This window comes from Danio rerio, chromosome 21, assembly GCF_049306965.1.
Source record: "Danio rerio strain Tuebingen ecotype United States chromosome 21, GRCz12tu, whole genome shotgun sequence".
Lineage (NCBI taxonomy): Eukaryota > Metazoa > Chordata > Actinopteri > Cypriniformes > Danionidae > Danio > Danio rerio.
This window is the reverse complement of record NC_133196.1, coordinates 33295965-33311982: the sequence shown is the minus strand read 5'-3', so window position 1 is coordinate 33311982 and position 16018 is coordinate 33295965. Positions and strand designations below refer to the sequence as shown.

The 16018-nt window shown below is 34.4% G+C and overlaps 1 protein-coding gene across 5 annotated transcripts in view; it reads left to right on the top strand.

The window, feature by feature from the left end:
* Positions 1 to 1877: 1877 nt before the first annotated feature.
* Positions 1878 to 16018, top strand: part of phka1b (phosphorylase kinase, alpha 1b (muscle)) — a 49956-nt gene continuing 35815 nt past the window's right edge. For all 5 annotated transcript variants that reach the window (XM_073936041.1, XM_009295578.5, XM_073936042.1 and 2 more), the window contains exons 1-4: positions 1878 to 2034; positions 6244 to 6402; positions 6672 to 6719; positions 14451 to 14619. Coding sequence is in view for 4 of the 5 variants with exons in the window: in XM_009295578.5 (XP_009293853.2) it covers positions 1957 to 2034; positions 6244 to 6402; positions 6672 to 6719; positions 14451 to 14619 (454 nt within the window). In the remaining variant the exon portion in view is untranslated. The remainder of the gene's footprint in view (positions 2035 to 6243; positions 6403 to 6671; positions 6720 to 14450; positions 14620 to 16018) is intronic.

Below are 16018 nucleotides of genomic sequence, written 5' to 3'. Positions count from 1 at the left end.
CTAAAAACTGCCTGGTTATTTTAACCAAATTTTGGATGTAATATAGACTAATCCAACTGCCAATTAAAATAATAGAACCAAATTTAACCCAATGGTTGGGTTAGTACATATTTTACCCAATTTAGGTTTAAATAAGCCAGCATTTCCTAGAGTGAAATAATATATAATATAATATAAATTCCTTACTGTTGATTTAAAATAATTAATTAATTCATTCATTCATTCATTTTCTTTTCGGCATAGTACCTTTAGTAATCAGCAGATTCCACAGGGGAATGAACTGCCGACTTCATTCATTCATTTTATTTTCGGCTTAGTCCTTTTATTAATCTTGGGTCGCCACAGCAGAATGAACCGCGGACTTATCCAGCATATGTTTTACGCAGCGGATGCCCTTCCAGCTGCAACCCATTACTGGGAAACAACCATACACTTCCATTCACACACATAAACTACGGACAATTTTAGCTTACCCAATTCACCTGTACCGCATGTCTTTGAACTGATGCTTCTCACAGACTGATCACATGGACTATTTAAATAACACAGAAACACTGTTGCTGAGTTTGTTGATTTGTTTGTAAACATTACAACACAGATTCCTTAATTTGTTTTCCTGTGTATTTTGACCTTCGCCTTGTTTGTTTGTGTACGTTGCCTGCTGCCTGCCTGTTGACCTTCTTCCTGTTTAATTGACCACAACACTGGATCGCCCTTATCTGTTTGCTCCTCAGTTGATCGTTGCTTGCTTGACCACTCTCTGTCTGAATAAAGACTGAATATGTATCCGCACCCGTTCTCAGTGTCCACTTCACTGTTACACCAAACATAATTAGAAATAGAAAGATTTAAATTCAAGCAACAAATTGCAAATAATTTCAACACTTTTTTCTATTTTTTGCTTCTCTTGATTTTCCTCTTTTTTTTTAATTTGCATTAACTATTTTTCTAAAACATGTAAAGTTGGGTGTACTAGTTTTTGGAGTGTTATTGTAAGTTATTTTATTAGATAAGCTCCAGATTTGGCTTTAGGCCTGATTATTCTAATGTATTTCCACATATATAATATTGTATAGCTTCCTATTAAAAATATGAATTTAAAAGAGAGATTTGTGAGGGGTGTACTTGTACGTGCTGAGTACTGTATCTCACTCAAAAATTTAAATTTACTTGGTTCCAATCTTTTATCAGTTTTTTTTTTTTTTTTTTTTTTTTTTTTGCTGTTGAGCACAAAAGAGGAGCTGAAAACCTAAATTATTGATTTCTAAAGAAAAACAAAAACTGCAGAAGTTGGTGTTACATGTTTCCGGCTTTCTTCAAAATGTCTTCTTTTGTGTTTAACAGAAAAAAATTTAATAAAGGATGAGTAAATTATGAACTATTTTTATGTCTCTCCAATATAATGTACAGTGGGTTGTATTCAAGCCTGTAACCTTCAGAAAAGTCTAGAACTTGTTTTATTTTATTTTTAATTTCTTGTTAGTATATTTTGAAATACAACTGTTTTGACCTGATGTTAATGGAAAGGGACAAAAAATCATTAAAGATTATTGAAATTTAAATTTTTTTTTTCTTTGACTCTTATGGAAGCAGGGAAACTGATTAACGCACAGTTATAGTAGGTTAAAGTCGTTTCGTAGTAGTTTCAGGCAGGTTTCAACCTCATTACAGTTTCATATCACTACGCTGAATGATTTCAGTTATTTCAGTCTGTCATCAATAATTCTTTAGCAACTGATCAATTGCAAGTATGGATGTAAACAGCTATAATCCCGAGCGCGCCTCAACACCAGTTACACCATCTAATAATGTAACAGATACAGCTGTACAACTCGTCCTCAAGGCTTTGACATTTGCCCACTTCACATGTACTTGACACTTGATACTTGATCCGCCAGCAGTAAAGACGCACCGCTGGTGGTGAGACTCTGGAGCTAAACTGCGCTCAGAAGCACAATGAGAAGTCGCAGTAATTCTGGAGTCAAACTTGACAATTATGCCAGAACTTTACAACAGACGATCCTCTGTCAGCAGGTGAGCAGAAACATCCCACTTTCCACTATACTGTATGCCGCTTGTGTTGTGTTGCTCTTTTACACACACACTAGCCTTTACTGAAACTGCAGAGTAACATCTCTGATGAAAAGGTATGCTTTAAATATGCTTTAAAGTAAATAAATACATAAAAGAAAATATGATTTAAGATAAATAAGATATTTTTTCCCCTCTGGCTGTAAAGCTTAAATTTGCTTTAATGTGTTTTGTCTAATAAAGTTGGTTTTTAAATAAATGATAATAGTAAATAGTAATGAATTAAATTAAATGTTTGTGCATTATTCGTATTTAAATATATTTGTTACAATAGTTATCTTTAATAATAAGTAATAATTCTAATATATAGTTATTAGTTATCCTAAATGTTGCAAACAGCGGCAATACTGTTGATCTACTGTTGTAGATCTTTTATTTAACATATTAAAGTCATTTGTTGTGAATACTAGGCTATATTGTTTTTGAGTCATACTATACTATAGTACAATACTATGTATTACAGTGTGTTGCATATATTATATATTGTTTAAAAATCTATGTTAATCAATGCTTCATAATACTGTTAAGAATACACACAGCAAAATCCTCTGAGTAAAATGTAGGCCTACTCAGTTTAGATAGCATTTAGGCCCTCTCTAAATTGAGTTGATGATACTCAATTTAATGAGACATTGAAAGGATGATGTTTGAGTACTGATGATGAACACTTGCTGTTAGTAAGCAGAAATACGGAAGAGAAACACAAAGCTACAACTGACTTAAGTCACAGACTTAGATGAAGTCAGCTGAAATATAATACATTGAATCTCTCAAAATCTCAGCAGAGAACCATTAAGCAACTCCACAAACAACAGCTTTACCAACCTGCTTGCCCTTTAAAGAGGGACCAAGTATTCTCTGAACTGAGTAAATTCTACTCAAGAGGATTTTGCTGTGCAGTCACAACAGTGATCTGATAAACAGTATACAGGGTATAAATGGATATATTATGTTGATTTTAGTAAAAGCTAAAGTACACTACAGTATTTAGTATAATAAAAACCCTGTGGTGTTTTATTGTAGTGTAAAATACTCTATAGTTAGAAAATCTACATTATTTGGGTATTTGTATTATATGTTTATATTATGTTGTAGAATTACCACTACAGATCAGAGCACTTTACTATAGTAAACACTGTAGAATTGATTATAAATTTCTATAGTATTTTTTTATGTGGAACTGAACATGGTTAAAGTGTATTGTTGACAGAACTTTTTTAGTTAAATGTTTCTCCATATGAGGGCGTCAAAGTAACGCAGTGGTTAGCACAATCGCCTCACAGCAAGAAGGTCGCTAGTTTGAGCCCCAGCTGGGTCAGCTGGCATTCATGTGTGGAATTTGCATGTTCTACTCATGTTCGCTCCACAGTCCAAAGACATGCGCTATAGGTGAATTGAATAAGCTAAATAGTTTTTAGTGTATGTGTGTGAATGCAAGAGTGTATGGGTGTTTCCCAGTGTTGGGTTGTGGCTGGAAGGGCTTCTGCTGCGTTAAACATATGCTGGATAAGTTGGTGGTTCATTCCGCATTGGTGACCCCAGAATAATAAAGGGACTAAGCCAAAAAGAAAAAAATTAATGAATAGATAAAATAATGTTTTTTTTAAAGCAACAAAAAAATGTATTTTAACAATTTGTCTAATAAAGTTGGTTCTTAGATGAGTGCTAAAAATAATAATAAGTTAAATTAAACTTTTGTGCAATTTCTTTTATTTAAATATGTTTGTAACTAGTTATAAATCTGAAATTTTGCACACAATGAAGCTGCAGTTGTGTACATTTAAAGTTGGCAATAGGCCCTTTATTGATTTTCAATCATACTATAATTGTATATTACATGCTGTATATATTGTTTAAAAATGTTTGTTAATAAATCCTACATAATACTGTAGTATTAGGGTAACAACGATGACCTGATAAACAGTATACAGGATATATATGAATATTAATTTAGTGTAAAACTAAAGTATTATATTAAAAACTGTAGTATTCTTTAGTTTTTGACTAAAGTAAAATGTGAAGTCTCATCTCCCATTTCCTTTAAGAGTCAGTTGCGTCACACCATCGCGCATTAGCTATTCAAATGGCAAACTTTGTAAGTGGAAAAACCGAACACTTCACTAGCGAGAAAACAGTTAAACAGACCATCTGCAGCCCGAGGATAAAGAACAAGCCTCCTCCGTTTGGCCACTTTACTCTCTCTTCACTTTTACTCTTTACTCTTTTAATTTCGTGGAAAAGGAAAGGCTGTTGTATGCACTCCACAGAAGACACTTATTAGCTTACATATTTAACTTTGTTTGTTAAGCCCAAAGATTTGATTCAAAACTATTTCTAAATTCAGTTCTAGTTTCCAGCAAATGAATAAACGAACAACAATAGTGAAGTGTGGTCAAAAAACTGAGTTATAGGATTAGTATATATAAGAGATTTATATGTTGATAATAAATTTGGCTCATTTAGTCAGTTAAAATCAAAATATAATCTTCAATCCTCTGAGTTTTTCAGATATTTACAAATAAGGGATTTTACTAGGAAAAATTTTCATGGTTTTGAAAATATACCCATACACCAGACACTTGAGAATATAACAAAACACAACCCAATAGAAAAAGGTACTGTCTCTTTTTTCTATAACTTATTATTGGATGAGGTTAATTCAAACACTGACAAAATTAGGAAAGAGTGGGAAAAAGAGCTAAATACAGTAATATCAGATGAGTCATGGGAAGATTATCTTTCCAAAATTCATGATTGCTCTATCAACACGAGACACAGACTGATTCAATTTAAAGTTGTTCACAGACTGCATTATTCTAAAGTGAAATTAAATAAGATTTTTCCAAATTCTTCCTCATTGTGCAACAAATGTAAAAACTCTGAAGGTACACTGGCTCACTCATTCTGGTCATGCCATAAAATTAGCTCATTTTGGCAGAGCATTTTTAATTTTATATCTGAAGTATACGGGATAAGTCTGTCCCCAGATCCAAAATTGGGCATTTTCGGAGACACCTCAGAAATAGGAGATAAATATATATCACAGGCAGTATCTTTGTGTATGATATTAGCAAAGAAAATAATTTTACAAAATTGGAAGTCAGATTATGTGCCTGTTTTCGAAATGTGGGTTAGAAGCTTAAGTTTCGTGTTGCCCATGGAGGAAATGCGATATGGGATGATAAACAAACTAAACACATTTTTAAAAATCTGGAGCCCAATTATGTTCTATATCAGTAATGCTAACTTGTAACTCTTTATAAGTGAGATTGGTCTGGAGTAAATCGAATTGTGGAGCCTATGCATTTCTCTGTAAATTATTTTGTTTCATATTTAATTCTATTTATTTCCTTATGCTTTCTGGATGATGTTGTATTATGTTGTATCTGACTATTTGTATATTTTGAAATGGCCTTTGTAACCCCCCCTTTTTTTTTTTTTTTTTTTTTTTTTCTTATTTATTTATGTAGTTTTTTTTTGTTGTTGTTCTGTTTATGTTGTTGATTATTTCTTATGCTAAAAACAATAAAAAGATTTAAAAAAAAAAAAAAAAACTGAGTTATATCCAAACACACGTCCTATTCCTATGCTCCATATAGTGATGTATGCATCTCCAAAACCCAACATGTGGACAAATCTAAACTTGTTTTTTTATTAAATTTAAAAATGCCTATAATAAATAATACTGCTAATAATAATAACATTATACAAATGCAAATTGTTATGAATAAACTGAAAAAAGCCCCCCGGCATGAAGAAGGCATGATTTTTATATTTATGTAGAAAATAATAATTTTTGTAACATTTTAATCCTGAAGACCTGTGCCTTAACAGACCTCCTTTTTAGACCGAAACACCCATGAGTCTACAAAGTAGCGCAAATAGATTTGCTATTTAAACAATGTGGTGCAAAATGTGAAAATTAGGGTTGCGCTGCTCTGAAAATAGCAACAAATCGCGGCAAAGACGTCTTGCGGCTGATTGCGCCGGGGGAATGATAGAGCCCAAAAACTAGCAAAAAAAGCAGTAAAAGCATATTTTGCAGTGTACGTTTAGAATTGTATTGTGCACTTTAAACTGTAACATATTGCTTATAAGCATGATAGATCTTCAAGATATTGACATATATGGTTTCTCATGACATTTGTTCAGGATCCGGTGACAGGTTTACTCCCGGGAGATGAGAAGTTACCTCACGCCTGGGTTCGAGACAACGTGTACTGCATCTTGTCAGTGTGGGCTCTGAGTTTGGCCTACAGGAAGAACGCAGACAGAGATGAAGACAAAGCCAAAGCCTATGAACTGGAGCAGGTCGGTCTGTGCATACATAGTGAGCTGAGAGACACAAACAAAAACACCGTGATTTTGTCGCAGGGCATCGGAGATCATGTCTGACAGCGTCCCAGACATTGAATATTTTCTGCTCATTAGTATTTGTGTCTGGGAGAGCATGTAAAATGCCAGAGGGCACATCATTTGGCTCATGTTTCTTTCATAGTCGTAGCAGATGGAGAGGATAAGGTCACGGTCAAGGCTCATTTCTCTCTTTCCCTCTCTCCTGTTCTCTCCTCGTCCTGTAGAGCGTGGTCAAGCTCATGCGAGGATTACTGCAGTGCATGATCAGACAGGTATGAATAAACAACCCTTCTTGTTCAATTACACAGCAATGGAAAGAAATAGGAGACCACTTGACAATTATGTTTCTCTGATTTTCTGGATTTATTAAGTGTATGTTTGAGTAAAATGTTAAGAGTCTGAACACATTTATTCCAAATTTCAAATAAATATATTGATATTTAGAAGCAAATTACCCACAAAATGATAATCATTCACGGTTGTGTCTCTGAAAACTATTGTTAGATAACTAAGGTCGCAAGTTCTGTCGCTATAAGGAGAGTTTGTTGATTTGGCAATTCAAAAATCTGTCGTTCTATTGAACATTCGCAAACTGCATCGCAAACTTGTACGCTTGCAACTACACATCTAGAGCTGTAGTTAGAAGCAGAATTTCTGGTTGTGTTGTATTCCCCATAATCCCGCTTATGCCCTATTCCTTTTGAATGTTCCAACTATTAAAAACATCAAAGTCGTCTCTTTTAGGTGTAATTTGCTTTCAAAGTATTTTTACAGTTCAGTTTTAGCGATCTTCATATTGATGATTGCGTTCCCTTTGTAGTGCACGTTGAAAACGTTTATGCCATTTTGAACGCAGCCCTGGTTCATGAAGAAAGCTGTAGGTGGCTGTAGCAGAATGTATGTTACATCTACAAAGCTTGTGAAAACAAATATATAGCATACGTTATGGGTTTTGATTTATAGGTTATTTATTGAGAAATGTATCTATAGTGTATAAGACATGGGCCTGTTGGTTAGAACATTTCTGCAGTAGTTTGAATGTGTCTGTAACCCCACGCCAGCAGAGGGAGCCCTCGCCTAGGGTTGGGTATCGTAACTGGTATGCACCGGAACGAATCAGCATATGAATTTCGGTGCCTAATTCCAGTGCCACTGGTGCTGCGACAAGAACTTAAAGCAGGTCGCACACCAGAAGCGCCATGCGCCATGCATTTTAGAATTCTAAACATAGGTTTTTATCAGGGAACACACACCGGCGCCACAAGTCGGCGGCTGTCTGCGGCGCCCAGCCAAGGCTCAGGACACTGTTCATATTTCTGACGCGCCACAGAGCGCCATCTGAACAGTTTAATTTCAAATAACATGCGAATGTAACCCACCTGGTGTGATACTTTCAACTGTCCTGTTCGCGCCTTAAGAAGCATCAAGGGGTGCATCAAAGGCACACATAGGTACGCATTCAGTCACACATCTCCAAATATTTAATTCTAAACAGCTTTGAGGAATATGGACAGAGTCAGCGATGTCAGGTGTTTGTTCTTGTTGCTTATTGAAGGCAAATTGCAGCCTGATCTTACGAGAAAACGTAAGTATTTATGTTTTGCCAGTTTAGTGGCTAATTCGTACGAATTCGTACGAGTTCAGTCGTATGAAATGGTACAATTTTAAAAAGAAGGCGTGGCACCTGACCCCACCCCTAACCCCAACCATCATTGGGGGATAGGCAAATCGTACTAAATTGAAAAAAGTGAAAAAGTTACGAATTGCCGTGAGATTGTGTTGCAAATTGCGCAGTACGGCACATGCGTTGAACGACTCCCTTTATCAACACGCATGATCACATTCATCTAATTTGCTTAAACTAAGCATTCTAAAGTATGGCTATATTTCACAAGCAAGGATTCTGAAACATCAACCCACAGTAGATGCTTTACAAAAGTTGTGTGTAAGGGGGAAAGCACGTTAAACTTATGAAATGTGACGGCTCATGGAATCTTTGACAGCTTGTGACATCATCTGGCACTTTCAGAGAGTACATTTTCATGGACCTCAATACTCAGATTTTAATATGATTAAGACAATACTCTGATCAAGAGTCTTCCACGTAAACAGGGATTTTTGATTATCTTAAAGCACTACAGACACTATGTTTCCATCCAAAAATGCAAATGAACTTTATGTGCAAAACTGAATTATCGCATAAAAGACGTGTAAATAAAGCAGCGTTTCCATCCAAAATGCGCATAAAAATTGGTGGATGGAAACATAGCTACAAAACTGTGGAGGAAACATTTATAGGCTGGTGACGCAATGACGTTAATGGATCTATGTGCTATAACATGTAACTGGGAATCATGAATGTTACATTCAAAAAGCAATTCATGTAAACACCTGAATCATGTCATTGTCTTATTCAGATTAAGGCAAATCATTAGATCACTGATGTCCATATAAAAGTAGTCACAAGCCCCAAATCCAGAAAAAAGGTGATTCCTGATTTTGAAGACAGCTTTTAGACAGGTTAGTAGTAAGCTAATGTAATTTTAATAGCATAATGCAAATCTTGCATTCATGCTAACAAACAACTGATCAAAAGAAATATATTAATATAATTCTAATATATAAAATATGAATTGATGTTTGATGATGATTGTTCAATTATAATAATTTAAAATTTGTATTTTTGTCAAATAATTTTGTGGCTAAAAAGTATCGGTTCAGGCCGGTCCCACCGTTTTTTAAAAGTATCGATTTAGCACCGGTAACAAAATAACCTCAAACGATACCCAACCCTACTCTCGCCCAACTACTAACTCAGCTCTGCTCCCTCTGCGCTCACTTCCGGTTTGTGCTGTATAGCAAGTGAGAGCTCAGGCCATGTTACTTTGCGAAGTATTGCCAGTTTATCTGCCTTACCAAGCGTTGTTACAAGTGACTCTCATGACTGCTAACCTGTGTATGACCCTGCCTGTTTTGATCAAATACGTTCTTTGTCTCAGCCCTTTTGATTTGCTTTGGACTGTTTGTTGTTGCCTTGATCTTTTGCCTGCTTTATCACCACATCTTCAGTATTCTCCTTTGTGTATGTTGAATGGTTAGGACTGCTTACATGTTGCAGACTCTTTGCCTGTTCACACCTTGATGTCTCTGCATAAGCCCCTTAATAAACTTCCGCATATGGATTCCAACACTGTCTCAGCCTCCTCGTTACAGTGTCAATTTGTAAAAGTAAACTTTAAAAAAATATATATATATTCTACTTATTATTATTATTATTATTATTATTATTATTATTATTATTATTAATAATAATAATAAATATGCTGATTATTTTTATTATTATTAAGTAGGATTTTTTTATTTTTTAATAAATGGCCTACTGTAATTTAGACTTACAAACATTAATGATTTATATGATTTATATATGAGAGAATACGTGTGTAACAGAGAGTCTGATAACGAGGGATCCATTTGCAGAATGCTTATTAAACACAGTTAATAAACTAAAAAACAACAAGTGCTGGTAGATAAACTCACATGAACAACAGGCTTAAAGGATTGAGAGGCATGCAGCAAACATACATAGGTCAGTATAACAGGCATGGATCAGGGGCTGGCAGTGAGATACAAGAACGGAGAGAGGAGCAAAGGGTCTGGGTCATACCTGTCAACATTGGGATGTGAAAATAAGGGATTTGCCCACCATAATAAGGGATTCCCTATGAACCCTCACCTGATTACTGATCACCCGCACCTGCAATCACCCATGCACTATTTATACTCACCTCATACTATCACTCACCTGCTGGAATCGAAGTCAGATGGTTCTCAGATGGGATTTTTCCCCCTAAATAAGTAGTTACTCCACTTTGTTTAGAGCATCATTATGAACATTTTACGTTATAACTAACGTGGTTCAAACAAAATTTCTGCGTCAGAGAAACTACGGTTTCTGGAAATACTCATCACTACATTGTTCTTTTCCCAACAATGCATCGTACTGTGATAGTTCAGCCATCAGTGAATAACAATGTTTTCAGTAAAAAAAAGAATAATTTCTTAACCATTTTAAAGTTTTAATATTGATATTTGTCACATAACCAGCTATGTGATCCTGTAAGGTCACTGGCATACTACACATGTCATTCAGGAACTACATATACCTGCATGCCTTTGCACAAACCAGTCACCATTAACCATTAATCACACACAGCTGAATATCGTCATCATCAATTGTTTGGACTATTTATACACATTGCACACACCAGTCAAGGCGGAGTCTTTGTTTGTCAGTACTTGTATGGTTTCAGTGAGTGTCGTCCTGTTTATAGTTTTTCTAGTTATGTTTTGATGATTGTTTTGTAACTTTTTGTACTTTGATCATCCCTTTGTTTTTGCATTTTTTGATGCCCTTCATGATACCCGAGTTCTTGTTTTTTGGCCTCATTTGTTTTTGCCTGTACGAATAATCTTTTTCATGAAATTGCATTTTCATCCAAATTGCATTTGGATCCAACCTCTTGTCTTCACTCCCTTGACACCCGGTGACAGATATTGTGCTGTCAAAAAATGGACATAAACATGTGTGAAAAGTTCTTCTTTATCATCTTTACAATATTTTTTTCTTAGTTTTTGCAAAACAAAGTCAGCACTTTTATTTTAAATTTGGAAGAAATCTAGCTTTTGTCCTAACCATCTGCGCCAGCAACATACAAATTTCTATTTCAGAAACTGCAAACGGATGAAAGACATGACGACAGGTGTCGATTCCAAATGCAGTGTTATTATGACAATGGTCAGACAGGCAGGTTTTGAAAACCAAACAACAACAGGGTTAATCCAAGAGTTTAAACAGTCAAAATGTCAATGCAGGCTGCAAAGAATCAAAACACGATAAACTATACCAGGGCATAAACAAGGAAAAGGCTTAGAATTGTAGAAACAAGACTCCCACTAGCAATGGGGGAGTGTATGAGTGGTGTTCAAATAGTGTGAGTAATTTGTGTAAATGAATAAAACAACACCATAAATTTTATCATGTCAGATACAAATTATGTGTTTATAGTTAAATCTATAGTTGCTATCCTTGTGCGCATGTTGGCTTGCTGTTCTCACTGGGAGATTCTATGTTTAACCAACTTCTCGGGGAGCAACAATCTCACTTAAACAGAGGGCAATTTGACTGCTTGACTACACAAAACAACCATCTCTTTTTTAATGAGTGACAGGACATCAGGAGGAATTATTTCCTCGCTCTCAAGTGCTATAAATGATAAGTGGTCACTGAATTTTTTTTCAGAAAGATTATTTAGTGTCTGAGTTTGAAATGCCTTGTTTGTTTTTTGTTGTGATTGATGTTTTGTTGTTTATTTGAACTATACATGTGGGTAAAATAAAAAGAATTTACACTTGATTTAATTTATTTCAAAAGAATGCTTATTCAGTACAGCCAAAATTCTGTAGAACCCCCTCAGAGTGACACCAAATCAAGGAGAGGTGTTGCTATATGACATTGTTATTACATAGTAATTATAATTACATTGTAATAACATTGTCAATACATTATAGTTAATATGTATTAATGTAATACATTACAAAAACTATGTTATAACAATGTAATACAATATAAAAATGTAATAAGAATGTAGTTACAATGCAACTGTATTGTCCATAATGTAAAAACTATATAATTGCAATGTTATTACAATGTTAGTATAATGTAATGACAATGTGGTTACATTGTTGTTACAATGTTTTTACATTGTTAATACATAGTAATTATAATGTAATGACTGTTGTTATAATGTAATCATAATGTAATCACAATGTAATTACAATAATACTATGTAATCACATTGGCATTACAATTACTATGTATAAACAATGTAAGTACAATGTTATTAAAATGTACTTACATTGTCATTGCATTATAATTACTACGTAATACAATGTAATGCAATTTAGTTACTATGTAATAACAATGTAATTACAATACTACAATGTAAATACATTATAATTACATTGTAATACTATTGTCAATACATTATATTTACTATGTAATAACTATGTAAAACAACATAACTAGTATGTAATAACAATGTCGTTGTAATATTACAATGTAATTACATTGTCATTATATTGCAATATGTAATAACAATGTAGTTACAATGTTATTACAATTATTCATTATTACAATGTATTTACAATGTCAATGTCATTTATAATACATTGTTATTACATACTAATTATAATGTAATGGCAATAGCCCCTTTCACACATACAGACCTTTCCGGAAAATTGCCGGCAATTTTCCGGAAAGGTTGTATGTGTGAACAGGTCCTTTTTGAAAATACCAGTAAATTCGTTCTGGCTATTTTCCGGAAAGAGAAGTTGTAACATTACCGGCAATTTGCCGGAATGCTGCGCTGTGTGAATGCAGAAGGAAGATTACCGTAATAAGCGCGTGGACGTCTAGAACGTGCTGACGTGAGACGTCTGCTTTAGCCAATCACAACAGTCAGACGCATTTACGTCCGCGCGGTTTGTGAGAATAAAAACCTTTGAATATTTTTCCAGACACATTTAGCTGCTAGAAGTTAGTCAGATCACGTTTATATGTTCTTCTTTATGCCAACTGTGTAAATAATCATCGATGAGATGCTTATGATAAGCCGTTGTTTGTTTACCTTCAAGCTTTGCGTGTGCCTGTGAAACAGCCTGTGAGCGCCTGCACACGCACATATTATGAACATCTCGACATGAGAAAGTGATCCTGTGAAAGTTGCTCACAATATTGATCATCCACAGAGTTTGTAATTTAGTCAAATGTTTACAAATACAAGCGCAGCCGTATAAAAGCTCATTTGTGGTGAATGATGTCAGAATTTACCGTTATTTTGGAATGGATGTGTGAATGCTCTTTTCCGGAAAATTTCCGTAACGTCCTCGCCTGTGTGAACAGCGCTTTTTTGAATATACCGGTAAAGTCGTTCCGGAAATTTTCCAGATATTTACCGGTATCACTGTGTGAAAGGGGCTATTGTTTATACTATGTAATGACAATGTAACCACACTGTAATATTGTTATTACATTGTTACAACACAGTAATTATATAGTAATAACAATGACATTGCATTGTCATAACATTGTAAATACATTGTTGTTACATTATAAATACTGTGTAATAACAATGTAATTACAATATTGTAGTGTAGTTACATTGTCATTACATTACAATTACATTGTACTAACATTGTCATTACATTATAATTACTATGTAATATTGTAATTACAACGTAAATACATTGTTTTTCAATGTAAATACATTATCATTAAATTATAAATACTATGTATTAACAATGCAATACAATATAATTACTAAGTAATAACAACAACGTATTTTTATTACATTATTTTATAGTTACTTTGTAATAACAATACATTAACAATATTACAATGCAAATACATTGTCATTAGATTATAATTACCTTGTAATGGCAGTGTATCTACATTATAACTACTTTGTAGTAACATTATTGTTACATAGTACATATAATGTAATTTTTATTTGTCACTAAATTATAATTAATATGTATTAACAATGTAATGCAACATAATTACTATGTAACAACAAAGTAATTACAATATCATAATGGAACTACATTGTCATTACATTATAATTACTATGTATTAACATTGTAACTACTATGTACTACCAATGTAATTACAATGCTATTACATAGTAAATATAATGTAATGACTATATGATTACATCCAAAATAAAAGTTTATAATTACATATGTACTATGTGTATGTAAAACAACTATTACACTCACTATAACCCAAACATGTAAATATGAATCGTAAATCCAGAGAATATGGGAACAGTCAGGCGGCCTCTTATAATAACTGTATGCAAATTGTGACCAGTCACGTTCAGGTTGGTTGGTTAATCTAAAGTACATAGTTTGTAAATAAAGCCTTGCTGTGAATATGATTTCAGCTTGATAAGGTGGAGAAGTTCAAGTACAGCAAAAGCACTAAAGACTGCCTTCATGCCAAGTACCATACCGGCACATGTGCCACTGTAGTCGGTGATCAGGAATGGGGTCATCTACAGGTGGACGCTACATCCATCTTTCTGCTCTTCCTGGGCCAAATGACAGCATCAGGTCAGAATACGTCAAATCTAAAGAAGTCACATACTACCTTTGTTATGTTTATCTTTTTCTTTAGCGTGTTAATGGTTATGTGCATGTGTAGGCCTGATATCTACAAAGCTCACACAAAAGAAAAATCTGGAGCATTGATGCTCACTGTGTTCTTTTAACAGAAGTTCTGAAGTGCCAAACATGGAGCAATTGAACCAACTTACAGAACATTACAACACACAAGAGAAAGAAACTTAATTAATTTATTTTATATTTAACTATAACTAAACATTTACAACTGAATAATGGTTGAAATGTTGCTGGTATATGAAACAATCAACATATCAAATCATAATCAAAATAATCTAATTATTTATCTATAAATGCACTTCAAAAAATTATACAATTACTTGGTGAAAATATCAGTTCTGGCGTTGTTCATAAAATCCACATGAGTTCCATATAAGTTCAATAAGTTTTGACATTAAAACGTTTTTGAAGTTTGTTAAGACTAATATGATAGGCTTAAAAACACCTGTACATGAATGACTGCCCTTCAAAGAACCTGTCTGTCAAGCTCCTGAAGTTTGCAGGTGACACGATATTTATCGGATGGTCACAAGTCTGCTTACAGACAGGAGTTTAAGGAGCTGGCTGTCTGGTGCAGTCACAACGACCTGGAGCTGAATACACTCAAAACAGTGGAGATGATAGTGGACTTCAGGAGAACCCACTTGCTTTCTCCCCAATGATCATCATGGACAGCATTGTGGCAGCAGAGGAATCATTCAGGTTCCAGGGCACCACCATCTCTCAGGACCTGAAGTTGGACATTCACATTGACTCCATTGTCAAAAAAAGCTCAATAGAGGCTTTACTTACTTCTTTCATTGGCTGAGGAAGTTCAACCTTGCAAAGGAGCTGCTGAAACAATTTTACACTTTCATCATTGAATCAGTCCCCTGCATGTCAATAACTGTTTAGCTCAGCTACCAAATCTTACCTCTGAAGACTACCTCGAATAGTTCGTACTGCTGAACGAATCACTGGTACAACCCTCCCTAATCTCCAAGAAATGTATTTATCCAGAGCAAGCAGAAGAGCTGCCAAAATCCCCCTGGACCCCTCACACCCAGCACATTGCCTCTTTGATCTCTTACCTTCTAGTAGAGGTTACAGAGCACTGCGCACCAGAACATCCTGACACAGAAACAGTTTCTTCTCTCAGGCAATTCATCACATAAACCAGTCCCAGCACCATTATGTAATAACTGAGGGGGCATTTGAATCTCATTGGGGGGCACTAGACCTGATGATTGATTTTGGTTTTACTTGTTAATTTGTATATTTGTATTTACTACTTCTATTTTTAAAATATATTTATTATCTGTTTTTTTTTTTGTCCTGTTTCTGTAATTCT